This window comes from Argopecten irradians, chromosome 11, assembly GCF_041381155.1.
Source record: "Argopecten irradians isolate NY chromosome 11, Ai_NY, whole genome shotgun sequence".
In the NCBI taxonomy this organism is placed as follows: Eukaryota; Metazoa; Mollusca; class Bivalvia; order Pectinida; family Pectinidae; genus Argopecten; species Argopecten irradians.
The window spans coordinates 23,480,444-23,495,748 of NC_091144.1; the positions used below are offsets into that span (position 1 = coordinate 23,480,444).

The window sequence follows — 15,305 nt, forward strand, 5'->3', positions numbered from 1 at the left end:
CCATTCTCTTCAATAGTAAGAAATTGATACAGTGCTAACGTTATAACTATTCCGGATTTTTACCTACCAATCTGACTCCACCAATAGTATATACGTTTTGTCATGGTCAGAGAAACGTTTTAAAAGTTTGTTGTGTTGAAACCGAAAGGTACAGATCATGTAAAAGTTCTTTCGACTGTTCGATAGGTAAGGCTATAGTAAGATTAAATCAGGTGACAAAAACTATCTGTATTCTTCATTCCAGTCGCATAATCAAATATTTATCTTATCTCTGTCGTGGCTAACATGTGCACGGCTCATTCCATTGCATGCACATGTACAGTCGGCCGGGTGACGAACTTTTTGATCCTGGTTTCTTATTACATCATGTACATTCCATCAGTATATCATACAGTATATATACACAGTTCCTAATCAACTTTTAGAAATGTCTTTAACAGATTTTTTTGAGAAAATATGAACGTATACAGAAGATTAATTTAAATGAGGAGTTTCCTTAAGTAAAAAATATTGATTAAAAATTAACATACATGTACAGCTGTACAACAGAACAGTTTTACAAATATACTGCCGTTTGCCAAAAGTCTTCGTAGAAAATTATCTACACAATTTCAGCTCATAATATTTACATAAATTTCCTTTATGCACTTTTTGAGAAAACCGTATTTCATTACCATGCAAACTTTTTCCTTGCAGTTTTGGTAAGAACAAAGAAGGAAATGACATTTAAGTGGTGCACAAATTATATATTTTGAATGAAAACAAAATATCGGAAAATTATACAAATATTATGAGCTGAAAGTGTAGAAAATTTTCTACAAGTATGCCAAAATTGATTAAAATCTGCCAATAGATGAGATCAGGAAAAATTTAAGAAAAAATGTAAAAATACATAGAAAATATACGGAATACGGAAAAATAAAAATTACGAAGACTTTTGGCACACTACTATACAAATAACCCGGTGCTGCCAGCAACATGGCGGACATACAGATCTTGTATGAGGTTGCATACCCACCCAATGTAATCAGGTGGAATAAGACCTTATACACATGTAGGAGGAGGCAATAACCCTGCATACAGTATGGGTAACAGTTACCTGTTTGAGTAATCAATAAGTTATCCAAATGAGGAATTATGTGAAAACAAAACACATAATGTCGTTTTAAAAATTACTATCAAAAAAGGGTGTCTTAATTTTTAGAATGCGCCTTACAACTGATCTAAGACTCTCTGTGTCTGAAAATGAAATATCAAATTCTGTTCAGTTGTCTCACTTTGTTGTAAGATGATAATGTAGGTGTTCTTCATTGACTACAGTGTATATATAGCCGTCATGATCATGATCAGGGAAATTCAGTGCAAATATCATGGTTAAATGAGTTTTACCTGTATTCTATTTTTAGCACCATAGTAAGCAATGGAGGCAATTTAGTTTGTGACTTTTACCAAAATTGAGACAATGAAGATTGTCCCATTTTGAGTAATAATGTACTAATTAAGTTATGTTAGTAATGGTGCATGTCAAAATCATTACGCCCTTTTTTGATAAAAGAAGTTTAAAACAAGTACTTCATGCATTTTTCTTTCACAGAATTCCTCATTTGGGTAACTTATTGACTACTCAAACAGGTAATTGTTACTCAAATGGCTAAATGTTACCCATATGCAGGGTTGTGCCCAACCTGTACAATGTATACATGTTTACGGTACAACAGGAATAATTTTAAAAAGTACTAATTTCTCCCCATCCAGAATAAGTCACTTGATTTATCCACAAGCATTTGGTTTGGGAAAATATAAAAGCCTATATCCCATTGATATAAATGTAGTGATAGCCTATTATACCTGGTATTTGTTTCCAAAACCATGCAGAAATAGGCGCATGTGACTTGCTCTGGATTGATGAGATCAAGTACACTATGTGTAATGAGGAAATCAAAATACATTAATAATTGCAAATCATAGGAAAAACTTAGGATTGCAAATCATAGGAAAAACTTAGGAAAGGAACTCCCAACTCACTACTGATAAAGATATATTTTATATATAGATAATAAATAATCTAATATAACTCAATACAGAAATTATGTGTATATATGTATGAATTCTTATTTTTCAGATCACCTGGAATTTTTAGGGTTTTATTTCAAGAGTGGGCATGTTGAGTGTATTGATATATATCGTACTTATAAATTAAAAATTGCCAATTTTAAGATGTCTATCAGTTGCTAAACTAAATTCTTATATTAATGAAAGACAAATCATCTGACAGCAACAGCTGACTATGGCTTTATTTAAGTTGAAATTGCACAAATTCCCATGGCGTTTAAAAAGAAGATTGGACAATATTTCGCAGTCTTTCCACTTGCTCAGATTAACACTTTGCTACAATCATGCTGCGCCACCTCTCACCCTGCTGGGCGTTATCACCATACCTGTGACTCTGTTGTCTGACTTTATCAACCAACAGTTTGGTAGAGTAAGTATTTACAGAATAAAACTAAAAATTGTATTTCAAATATCACTGACAAAAAATTTCAACACAAATAATGTTATTACATGTAATAATATTGTATTGGAACTTTTCAGTAGTTTTATTATATCATCAGTAGATATGAATTATTTATTTTGTAATACATATTTTACTTGGTTATCATGATTTAAAAAAAAACTTTTCATCAAACTTGTGTTTGTACCTGTAAGGCTTGGGTCTTCTGTAGCTTAATGATACTAGTTTTACACAAAACAATTGCTATTGACATTGCGTATACCATTAATAGGAAGTTGGAACCCCAGTACACCAATGTAGCCATGAGTGTAAGATTCTATCTATCACGTAACTATATATATATAGTATATATGGGAATATAGACAATTTCGTTTCTATGTAAAAGAAATCAAAGTTCACAAGAGCAAAAAATTACAATTTTGATGACAATATTCAATGAGAAATAAAGTTATTGTTATATTAAAATATTTGGGAAATAACAAAATCTGGAGTAGTTACTGTTTTTAGACCTCGGAATCCCAAGAAATGCCTTAAACTGGACAAAAAACCTACACACATGCTATAATGGTGATGTGTTTTATTTACAGGCTTGTATGACATTAGTAGTAGGTCTAATGGTGGTCGTAAACCTGATCTATGTCATGTATGTGCTTCCTCAACTTTACAAATCCAGTCCGTTCTCAGTCATCATTTATTTCCTCCTGGGATCATGGCTCCTCCTCAACACTTCATTTAACTATGTAATGGCAGTGATAGCTGGTCCAGGCTATCCTCCACAGGTAAAAAGAAATATTTGTATTTAATATGAATATCCTCATGTTAAAAATCTTTTATTTTGTCAGGGGGAAAAAGATAAAAAATCATATTTATAATTTATTTATTTCTCAAAACATTTAACACTATAGACTATAGCAATATGCCATAAAATCGTAAAATATCTTTGTACATGTATATTGAAGTAGGTTTTCAAATTCAACAAAATCTGAAAAACTCCCAGCTGGCCATTATACTGAAATATTTATAATTATTTAAAACTTTTAAGTAAGTTTTGTGTGGATTTTAAAATATGATTTAAATACTGGTGTGCACAATGTGTAACAAAAGTGCCTTGAAGTTATTGTGTCTTACTTTGTGATAATGATGTAGATGTGGTTAATATTTTCAGAATATTGGTAGCCCTGTTCCTACATGTCCCAAATGTTTCTCCAAGAAGCCACCTCGGACACATCACTGTAGGAAATGTGGAAAGTGTATTCTGAAAATGGATCATCATTGTCGTATCCTTTTGTACCATGTATAAATATGGGTCACTCAAAAACTTGTTTTTTTATCAGATTCAAAACTTATACATGCTAACTAAGTTAAATCTTTTATCTCCTACAAAAAAAGCTCACCAATAATTCTTTTCACACCCTTGCACCCCTACAGATCAACCTTTAATCATTATTATTGATGGCACCATGATAGCCCATGAAGTCCCACTATATTTCCTTATCAGTATTCAGCTTGGCTAGGCACCTGTGTAGGATTTTACAATCAACGTTACTTCTTTTTGTTTTGTTGTTTTACCTTTGGGGGAGCTGTGCTTGTAACATTCTCCAGCAATGACCTTTTTGTGGAAAACTTTTATGGAAACTCGCTACAGGTAAATGCCAACTCCCGAAATATATCATATTCCTCTATCATTGATGCTCCAGGAGTCGCTAGTTAAAAATCCATGCATTTGGGTCAGTTGCATGGTACTGACTGTAGGTTGGTGATTTTTCTCCAGGTACTCTGACTGTAATCCACCTTGAAAACCATGCACATCCTTAAATGACCCGGGTTGTTAAGTATAATAGAATATTAAATCAAACAAGCCAGAAGTTATTATGAACTGATGTGGAATATCTTAAGAAAAATGGCTTGATTCCTCAGTACCAGTATTCTTTATTACTTATATCTAAAATATAAAACTTTCATTCCCTGTTTCAGGGTTACCCTTTCCCAGGAGCCTTGTTTCCATTAAATCTTTTGTATGCTTCATTCCAAGGGTCATCAGGGGAGGTAAGCGATCCTTTCAGTAAATATTTTGAGTACTGCACGTGAAATTATCTCCCCCTAGTTTGAAATCGAAGCAGAAATCTGAAATGAGAAAAATGTTGGATTTGTATACAGTGGTATTTTGATAGAGAAATGGATTGGGTGAGGAGAGTTTTCTTCAAACCTACATGTGCAAGCATACCAATCTATTTGAATAATTGTGTAGTTGTGTATAGTTTTCCAATTTAGATTTTAATCAATTGACGTATACAATGTAATTTTTTTTAAGATTACATATTACTTTAAATCATTGTACCGGACCACCTATTATTTTGGTCTTCTTTTTCAGACAAAACTGTTGCAGCAGTCCAGTAGTTACGACCGCCTTGGGATATCGGAGACTGTAGAAAACAAGCTGGTTATATTCCTGTACATCCTCAGTTCAGGGGTGGCCATCGCTCTGGCATTCCTCATTCTGGCCACCGCCAAACTCATCAGCTCTGGAGAAACAAATATCGAGTATCAGATCAATTTGGTTCGGAAGAAGAAGCTACGAGAGAAAAAAATTGTAAATTTCTTTTATTAAAAGAGAAAGCCTTATCAAATGAAAATAATTTAGAGACAGATATGAATGTAGAATACATAATGTAGTTATATTATTTTATGTTCTTTATCAATTCCTTAAAAATATCTGAAAATGATGACCTTATTTGTTTGTTGCTTTAATGAAAACAAAAAAAGCAAATTCTACTACATTATATGTGTTCAGTATTTACGTGATGTATTATATGAAATTTTAGTTTTTTGTTCCATCCACAAGTGTGTTCATTATACCTAGAATATTAAAATCTCAACTAATGAAAATCTAACATTTGTACAAAATAGAATGTTTTTTTTTTTCTAATTTCAGGAATTCAAGAATCCATATCACCTAGGATTTAAAACCAACTGGAAGTTGTATTTAGGATTAGACACTGTTACGATAAGGTAAGTATACAGCTGGTAGTTTTCAAAGGTTACAAGCCCTGATGTTAAAACTACACACAGAAAGTACAGATATGTATATTTCAGATAGGAAATCACAGACTCAGGTTTAATTAATATTATATACTCATAACACGTTTATTTTCAAGTCAAGTTTTCATTAGTGTTCACTTCAAAGAAAATCTTTTCATTTGAGCTTTAGTGGTTTTTAGCTCACCTGGCCCAAAGGGCCGGTGAGCTTGTGTCATGGCGCGGCGTCCGTCGTCCGTCGTCCATCCGTCCGTCGTCCGTCTGTCCCGTCAACATTTCCTTTAAATCGCTACTAGTCATAGAGTTCTGCATGGATTGTAACCAAATTTGGCCACAAACATCCTTGGGGGAAGGGGAACAGAACTTGTATAAATTTTGGCTCTGACCCCCCGGGGGCAGGAGGGGCGGGGCCCAATAGGGGAAATAGAGGTAAATCCTTTAAATCGCTACTAGTCATAGAGTTCTGAATGGAATGTAACCAAATTTGGCCACAACCATCCTTGGGGGAAGGGGAACAGAACTTGTATAAATTTTGGCTCTGGTCCCCCGGGGGCAGGAGGGGCGGGGCCCAATAGGGGAAATAGAGGTAAATCCTTTAAATCGCTACTTGTCATAGAGTTCTGCATGGATTGTAACCAAATTTGGCCACAAACATCCTTGGGGGAAGGGGAACAGAACTTGTATAAATTTTGGCTCTGACACCCCGGGGGCAGGAGAGGTGGGGCCTAATAGAGGAAATAGAGGTAAATCCTTTAAATCGCTACTAGTAATAGAGTTCTGTATGGAATGTAACCAAATTTGGCCACAAACATCCTTTTTGGAAGGGGAACAGAACTTGTATAAATTTTGGGTCTGGCCCCCCGGGGACAGGACGTGTGGGGTCCAATAGGGGAAATAGAGGTAAATCCTATAAATCGCTACTTGTCCTAGAGTTTTGCTTGGATTGTGACCAAATTTTGCCATAAACACCCTTGGGGGAAGAGGAACAGAACTTGTATAAATTTTGGCTCTGACCCCCTGGGGGCAGGAGGGGAGGGGCCCAATAGGGGATTTAGAGGTTAATATTAAATTTTCTTCAGAAAAGAAACAATGAACCTGTATTCTGAACATTACTTGGCATTACAAACCAGGTGAGCGATACAGGCCCTCTGGGCCTCTTGTTTTTTATTTTTGTGCTCGTAATTTATTTTCTATGGAAGATTGCATATTCCACTGATAGTAATCTTGTTTTAGAGGTTTCTGCCACTAAGAATACTGTTCATAGATACATGATTTTATGCTATCAGAATTTCATAAATGACTAATTCTTACCTGATTCAAAAAATAATAGATGATATAAATCTTCTCAGAAACGCTACATTGTGTACTTGCATGCAGGCTCATGCATTCATGTACGAGATATTTTAATTCATATCTACTTGGTTAGGTCCCAGGTAGTAGGTAGGCAGGTAGTTCCTGTGACTCAGAAATAGAAGATTTATAAAGAAATACATATTTAAAAGTACAGCCAAGCCACATAGTTAATGATAAGGACATGTGTCTTGGTCGTACTTTCAAATCTTTATTATCCTTTTTTCATAAACTCTTTATTTCTGAGTTACAGGAACTCGCCTATAGGAACAGGTATCAAAATAGGAAAGATTTGTTTATCTTGGTTCAATGTATACAGTAGGGAATGGTTATGATCAAACAATTCTTGAATGTTTTACAGGACGTTTGCGAGAGAGATATTGTTTCCTTCCCTCTATCAACCTGAAGGCGACGGAACTCAGTGGAAAACCAGGACGTTCCAGTACAATTTTGATCCAGAAAAGGGCCTTCAAGTGCTTTGACTGGAAAACCAGGCAATTCTAGTACCACATTGGTCCTGAAAAGGGACCTCCAAGTACTGTGACTGGAAAACCAGGGCATTCAGTACTATTTTGATCCAGAAAAGGGCCTTCAAGTGCTGTGACCTGAAAACAGGACATTCCAGTATACCACTTTGATCCATTAAAGGACCTTTACAAGTGCTATAAAACTTGGACCACGACCTGCTCATAGACTTTATTCATCTGAACTGGATGCAATACAACCAATAAGATTGTTTAGTGTGACTGTGATATATTAATGAATTTGTCAATATTTTTCTAAAGTGGTGGGTAGACTTTGTTTTTATATTGTTAAACATATACAGTTATACATACATTTTCTTTTCCTACATCTATTTCTTCATAGAATATATATACATATTATCATAATACATGTACATATTTCTATTTTTCAATGTATGCATCTGGCAACATTGTCATCATTAAAAGTTGATTTTGAACTTGGGTTTTTTCACTTTTTATTCAGTCTAAAAACATTAAGCTATGAAGTGAAAATGAAAGAATATTTGATGATGTATGAATTAAATCATAGATGTATCTATTTTAGTAATACATTGCATTCTATTAATATAGAAAAATGTCGGGAAGAGCCCTGCTAAATGACCAACCCATCAGGGTATCCAAATTTACATCATTATAAATATCCATTACAAAATAATACTTTTAAAAATTTGTTTGATTCCAAGTAATAGTCAAGAAATGAATCAAAAATCTATTGAATTAAAAAGTGATGAAATTCAACAGGATGTTTGACCTTCGATGTTCAGGACCTACCTGTATATATACATGTATGATCAGTGCACCCTGCTTAATTCACACATCTTCATCTTATAAAGTAATAAGAACTAATTTTGAACTCGTACTCAGAACTACAAGGATATTGGTAAAATGTTGGGACATCTAAACCACTTTGCTCTTTAGGAAGCGATAATTTTGTATTGTTTCAGATAGGACACTGCAATGTTTAGGCATAGCTGTCCTTTAATAACTATCGATATCTCTATTACAGAACGAAAGGAACATGTTTAAGAAACACCAGTGATAATCACACCAAAACTATAGGTTAAATTCTGGTCGAGGCACTTTGCAGTAATCCATTTTCAAAACTTTTTTTTCCACACACCATTATCTACTGTCAGTCACTTTACTTTCACGTACATACACCAATTTCATGTATTCGTTAATTTTAATATATTTGCAAGTACATTTAATTTATGACCAAAAACTGTTAATTATGTAATTAGTTTCATACAATTATTCCCAAAACATATCAATTTGCGATCATAGTTCTCTCGGGAAATTATGTGAAAATTGTATCTCGCCAAAATAAAGTGGCTAACAGTACTTCAAACAGCAATATATCAATGTAGCTATTATATCAATGTAGTTATTTAATCAATGTAGCTATTATATCAATGTAGCTATTATATCAATGTAGCTATTATATCAATGTAGTTATCCTTGAATATTCTACTTATTTTATTGTGCATATAAATATGACAGCAAGAATTTACATTTGAATTTTCTTTTAATATTGATGAGTACATGTTGTATATACACAAATGACAAGATGGCCACTACAATCACCGCCTTTCAGGCATTCCTATCGCTGACATTGTCTGTTCAAGGTAGGCCAAGGGGCCTTGAGGGTAGGCTGGCGGAGGGTTATGTACCATGCCCTGGTGTCCTGGAGCCGGACGCTGCATCATCATCTGTGGAGTTTGACCCTGGATCTGTGTCGCCCCCTGAGGCTGATTTACAAATCCCTGCCCCTGAATGTTCATTTGTGCTGGGTTAGGGATGGTTTGCCCGTGGGGGTGGGGTACACCTGAAGGGCCCTGCCCTGGGGGTCCATGAGGCATTGTCTGTGATCCATGTGCCGGTACACCCCCTCCAGGCCCCCTTGCCACACTATTTAACAGTCCTTGCCATTTCTGTAGTCTCTCCTGGTGGCGCTTCACCAACTGATCCTTCCGCTCTAACTCAGCCTTTAGTTCTTCTGTGGTCTGAATAAGATGAAGTCATCATTAAGTGTACAATAGTGCAAAGGGAAGTAATAGAATAACAAAATTCTTTGGCTTAGAAATAAGACCAACAGAAACTCTGAATAGAGACAGAAATGCAAAATAAAGTATGCATTGTAAGAAGTATGGTGCATTTCAAGCACAGTCAATGAATTGATTAAGTTGTTCTTTTTTCACATTTGCTTTCAATGTTTTAATTAGCACACATCTAAGATAACAATACAAAGTTATCTGCCCTTGTAGTTGGATATTAACTATTACATAATGTTTTGTAAACATTAAGTCATATTTTTTACTCAAGAAATGATGTATCATACAATACGTCATTTTCGAGAAATCAAAACGGAGTGGGAAAGTATGATCTGCTGTTGATTTATCCCATCTTCCGATGATTGTGTCACCATAGTTTGATGTGATATTTGTGATGGAAGCTGGGACTAATAAATCGTACTTTACCAATGATGTTTTGGTATATCTAAACCACTGTTATGGTATCTACTTGCAAAGGAGATAACGGTAATATGTAAAGATGGAATAGCTTACATCTTTGATATCTTGTTCAGGCCGTGTCTTGGAGAGAACCAATCTCTTATGTAGGAAAAATGCTTCTGTTTGTCTGGCAAGGTCTAAAAACTTCTGTAGTGACTGTTCCACTCCTAAACCAAACAAATTTCAAAAACAAAATTATAATGCTTAAAATTCCATATCTACTATACCATAAGATGCAAGGCAGTTTGAAAATGAATAAATAAGTTTATACAAATTTTAAGACTCGCAGTTTACAACATCCTCGGTAACCCAGGCGATATATACACTAATGTTGATAAGTGTAGCGTAGTGTACGCCTGGGTTACCGAGGATGTTGTAAACTGCGAGCCTTAAAATTTGTAGTGTAGTGCGATCACCCGTGGGTCTCCGACGATGAGTTCACAATAAATTTAGGAATCAATTTAAGTTAGACAGTTATCTTTTTAAACTGGTTACAACACAATGAACCTTGCTTCAATTATATCATTCACCATATGGTCAATAGAACAATTAATACATGTGTGTATTTTGAAATAATTAGTCATTCATTTTCAATATTTCAATCAGAAAAATCCAATGGATGATTAATATCCAGTAATAAAGCAATGATCACATGTATCTTCAAATGAATTGCTTCTTTGTGAACAGAAAATAATAAACTTTAGCAGTATATGCAGGGTTCAACATTAACTTTTAAACTTACTTGCCCTTTAGGGCAAGTGACTTTGAATTTTACTTGCCCTGACCACAGGTCAACTTGCCCTGACCTTATTTAAGCAAGTAAAATTGCAATTTTAATAAATTGATTTTTAATGAAAACTCAACATGTTTTCCTTTATATATTACGTAATCACTTTTTAGCTTAAACAACATTTTGCATTTTGATACTGTTGCATTTTGTATGGATCTATCATCATTATTGACTTCAAAATAAAGTTTTCATTCATCAGAAGATGCATTTTTCATGTCACAATAATTTTTACAGTTATTTCACTATCAATTTTTTCTGTTTTAGTATTAGTATTACCGACAGAACTACTGGCTTCAATATCGCCGAAATAAGAACAAAACACAGCTAATTCATTCTTTTGTTTTTTTCTTCTACACTTACTGTATTTGATATTGCTGTTCAGCATTTTAATGACCTGAACTGTTCCCATGTGATTTAATGCTCCCTAGTCCTAATGTGTCGGTTCCTACTAGGAAACTGGAATCAAGACAATTATAGGCCTAATCCAACTTGAAACATGACAGGCAATGCATCAGACTAGAAGACTCATTTAAGTCTAACCATGGTAAGCCTTTTTTTCTTTCCAATTTGGTAGAACAACCCTCTTTCTAGCGTTTTTACGTACTGTTGTTTAGGTTTTAGCTCACCTGGCCCGAAGGGCCGGTGAGCTTATGTCATGGTGCGGCGTCTGTCGTCCATCCGTCCGTCCGTCCGTCAACATTTCCTTTAAATCGCTACTAGTCATAGAGTTCTGCATGCATGGATTGTAACCAAATTTGACCACTAACATCCTTGGGGGAAGAGGAACAGAACTTGTATAAATTTTGGCTCTGACCCCCCGGGGGCAGGAAGGGCGGGGCCCAATAGGGGAATTCGAGGTAAATCCTATAAATCGCTACTTGTCCTAGAGTTCTACATGGATTGTAACCAAATTTGGCCACAACCTTCCTTGGGGGAAGGGGAACAGAACTTGTAAAAATTTTGGCCCTGACCCCCTGAGGGCAGGAGGGGCAGGGCCCAATAGGGGAATTAGAGGTAAATCCTATAAATCACTACTTGTCCGAGAGTTCTGCATGGATTGTAACCAAATTTGGCCAAAAACATCCTTTGGGGAAGAGAAACAGAACTTGTATAAATTTTGGCTCTGACCCCCTGGGGGCAGGAGGGGCAGGACCAAATAGGGGAAATAGAGGTAAATCCTATAAATCGCTACTACTTGTCCTAGAGTTCTGCATGGATTGTAACCATATTTGGCCACAAACATCCTTTGGGGAAGAGAAACAGAACTTGTATAAATTTTGTCTCTGATACCCCCGGGAGCAGGAGAAGCGGGGCCAAATAGGGGAAATGGAGGTAAATCCTATAAATCGCTACTTGTCCTAGTCTTCTGCATGGATTGTAACCAAATTTAGTCACAAACATCCTTAGGGGAATAGAAACAGAACTTGTATAAATTTTGGCTCTGACCCCCTGGGGGCAGGAGGGGCGGGACCCAATAGGGGAAATAGAGGTAAATCCTATAAATTGCTGCGTGTCCTAGAGTTCTGCATGGATTGTAACCAAATTTGGCCACAAATATCCTTGGGGGAAAGGGAACAGAACTTGTATAAATTTTGGCTCTGACCCCCCGGGGGTAGGATGGGTGAGGCCCAATAGGGGAATTAGGGGTAAATCCGATAAATTGCTGCTTGTCCTAGAGTTCTGCATGTATTGTAACCAAATTTGGCCACAAACATCCTTGGAATTCATTTTGTTTTTTTCTTCTACACTTACTGTATTTGATATTGCTTTTCAGCATTTAAATGACCTGAACTGTTCCCATGTGATTTAATGCTCCCTAGTCCTAATGTGTCAGTTCCTACGAGGAAACTGGAATCAAGACAATAAGGCCTATAGTCTAACTTGAAACATGACTGGCAATGCATCAGACTAGAAGACTCATTTAAGTCTAACCATGGTAAGTCTTTTTCTTTCCATTTTGGTACAACAACCCTCTTTCTAGCGTTTTTAGGTACTGTTGTTTAGGGTTTTTTTTAGAGCTCGAGGTAAAACCAAACTTCATTAAATTAAACCTGCCATTTTGTATCTAGACACAAACCGGACACAAACCATAAATAGGTCAAATTTCTGGGCCGGAAAGACGCCCTTTGTCGTAAAGTAGACTTCTACAAAGAAAGCATTTTGACTGGACGTTATTTTACACGTCTGCATATAAATATTGGATTTAAATAAAATAACACAGCAATGTATCAGCAAAGATTGATGAAATATTTATTCTGCATGACATTACATGTTACAAGGTTAGTAAGTTTTCACTGTCAGAGTCGAACCCTGATACATACCTGCTTTTGTTTCCTCTGAATCAGTGACATTGAAGTACTCTTGACTAGTCAACAAACTCACGCATCCCTACAAAAGATAATGATTTAACCTTAGGATGTATTGTCGTGCCTCAAATCATATTTACATCAGTCATATTGCAATGATAAAACAATTGTTACTGGAATAAACTGGTAAGATAAATTATGCATTGCCAAAATATGGTACTGATGAGGATCTCAATTGTTAAAGGTCAAATTAAAGACGACAGCTGCTCATCATTTGGGACCGAATATTTTGCCGTGTATCCCCAATCCTTTGTGATCATGAATTTCTACGTATGTATACCCAATGGCCCAATTTAAGAAATACCGGTAAGTCTTCACTTTCATGGAAGAATTTTCTAATAAAACAAAAAAAACACACACCTTTTCTCCAATTTACTAAAGTATATTTTGATTTATATACATGTATGTATACTTGCAGGCCTCTAAAGTTTGAAAATCACTACACTGCTAGTACATGTACCATATACGCATATTAGTAAACTTATAATATATGATAAACCTGCATGTATGAACATATATATATGTGTAATAGGAGAGGAGAAAATGTAGCGGCCAGACCGGGATTCGAACCCGGGACCCTCAGAACACTAGCCGAGTGCTCTACCGACTGAGCTACCTGGTCACCGATGATCAACCCAGTCCAATCCCGCTACACTCTTCCCTCCTTTCACGAAGTCTTCACCCTCGAAGACATACGATACCTTGCCAAACACCACCACCGTGGGTTATTTAGTTGGGCACCAATTCTGTAATAGGAGAGGAGAAAATGTAGCGGCCAGACCGGGATTCGAACCCGGGACCCTATGAACACTAGCCGAGTGCTCTACCGACTGAGCTACCTGGTCACCGATGATCGCCCAGTCCAATCCCGCTACATATATATAGATTGACAGCCTGATCTTTACAATGTAATTAACCAAAGAGGGATATATATGTACATGAACATTAAATTATAAAAGTAGGCCTACTAGGTTATACATGTACAATGAAATGTTTTATCAGCTGATCAAGTACACTTTGTGCATACTTCAGAGTGTAATTTGAGATATAATATACCAGCAAATTAAGCCAGAAACATACTATCACTGTCTCTATACATGTATATTTGTTTTTCACTAAAGCAGATCATAACAGAGAGACTTCAAGTTATAGTATTGGTATGGGCATGCATCCTCAATATCCTCCAGGGGTTACTATCATTGACGGTATATCCACCCTGGCTGTCTTATAGTAAAACTGGAGGCAGCTCAGCAGAAAAAAACTGACCAATCACAGGCATGCAGAGACAGTGGGTACTTTTCTGTACTAGCTGTATGCTATCTAATGTAATTTAGCCCAGGTGGTACCACAGCTAGATTTAACCCACAAAAGTACTGATATTGAAACCCAGCCTGATTGAGACTTCCTTTGATTAGATGATTACGCCCAATTTCTACTTAAAGCCACACAGTCAACCACATACAGTGTACTATTATTCGTTTTTTTATGTAACTTAGATCTAAATTAATGGCAAAATTGCCTGTGTTTTCTGTTGTCTTCCAATTTGCTACATCATATTCCAGCGATAACGTCAGTGATAGTAACTCATGGAGTATCAAGGATGTGGTATGGACTAAAATGCATGTACAACGTAGCCCTTGAAGCCCCCACTCACAAATAAACACCTCATTTTTATCATGTTTTAACCTATCTACTTTTATCTATTCCAGCACCAGAAGAGAAAAAAAATGCACTGTATATAACCCCTTCCCCCACGCCACTGAGCCGATCACTCACTTAAAATCGTCACTATTGACGGATGGTGATAAACCAAAGACATGTAAAGATGTGAGTGTTAGTAGGTTAATTCATATACATTCAGAAATGTCCAAACCCGTGATGAAAGCAACCGAAGTCAAATGAATATAATAAAAGATTCACCTGGAATGCACTTTCGAGATCGTCGATAAGGTCTCCATTGCCTCCACCTTGCGGCCTTTCTGGGTTTACTGAGGCCATATTATTACCTAAAGCCTAAGTTTTCCACCGGCAAAAAATCCTGCTTTGTTTTTATATTTTTCAAGCTTCGAAATGATGAAGACGACGGTGCCTAATATCCTGTAAGGAACGGAACTTAAATTCCGGACAATATGAAATGTATTAATCAATTATTAATTCAGTTTAACATGAATTTGGTAGATTTTTATCTAAAATGTAATATAATTGTTTGTTGTGATC

General features: G+C 35.9%; 2 protein-coding genes across 2 annotated transcripts; one reads left to right on the forward strand and one right to left on the reverse strand.

Moving 5' to 3' along the window:
• The first annotated feature begins 98 nt into the window (after window positions 1-98).
• On the forward strand, window positions 99-7,859 carry LOC138335046 (palmitoyltransferase ZDHHC16B-like). Its single transcript, XM_069283949.1, has 9 exons — window positions 99-186; window positions 2,123-2,482; window positions 3,100-3,291; window positions 3,678-3,789; window positions 4,018-4,157; window positions 4,487-4,558; window positions 4,884-5,102; window positions 5,445-5,521; window positions 7,260-7,859. The coding sequence occupies exons 2-9, from the start codon at window positions 2,288-2,290 to the stop codon at window positions 7,378-7,380; spliced, it is 1,128 nt and encodes a 375-aa protein (XP_069140050.1). The 5' UTR covers window positions 99-186; window positions 2,123-2,287; the 3' UTR covers window positions 7,381-7,859.
• Window positions 7,860-8,928: 1,069 nt separating this feature from the next.
• LOC138335047 (mediator of RNA polymerase II transcription subunit 28-like) lies at window positions 8,929-15,167 on the reverse strand. The gene is made up of 4 exons (XM_069283950.1): window positions 15,009-15,167; window positions 13,044-13,110; window positions 9,987-10,099; window positions 8,929-9,425 (listed from the first exon to the last, which is right to left on the reverse strand). Exons 1-4 carry the CDS (start codon window positions 15,084-15,086, stop codon window positions 9,003-9,005), a joined length of 681 nt encoding a protein of 226 aa, XP_069140051.1. The 5' UTR covers window positions 15,087-15,167; the 3' UTR covers window positions 8,929-9,002.
• Window positions 15,168-15,305: the final 138 nt, after the last annotated feature.

Coding starts and splice junctions, on each gene's coding strand:
- LOC138335047 (XM_069283950.1), bottom strand. CDS start 15,086: ATGGCCTCAGTAAACCCAGAAAGGCCGCAAGGTGGAGGCAATGGAGAC. Junction 13,111..15,008: donor ATCTCGAAAGTGCATTCCAG/GTGAATCTTTTA, acceptor TATCTTTTGTAG/GGATGCGTGAGTTTGTTGAC. Junction 10,100..13,043: donor TTCAGAGGAAACAAAAGCAG/GTATGTATCAGG, acceptor TGTTTGGTTTAG/GAGTGGAACAGTCACTACAG.
- LOC138335046 (XM_069283949.1), top strand. CDS start 2,288: ATGGCTTTATTTAAGTTGAAATTGCACAAATTCCCATGGCGTTTAAAA. Junction 4,559..4,883: donor TCCAAGGGTCATCAGGGGAG/GTAAGCGATCCT, acceptor CTTCTTTTTCAG/ACAAAACTGTTGCAGCAGTC. Junction 5,522..7,259: donor TTAGACACTGTTACGATAAG/GTAAGTATACAG, acceptor AATGTTTTACAG/GACGTTTGCGAGAGAGATAT.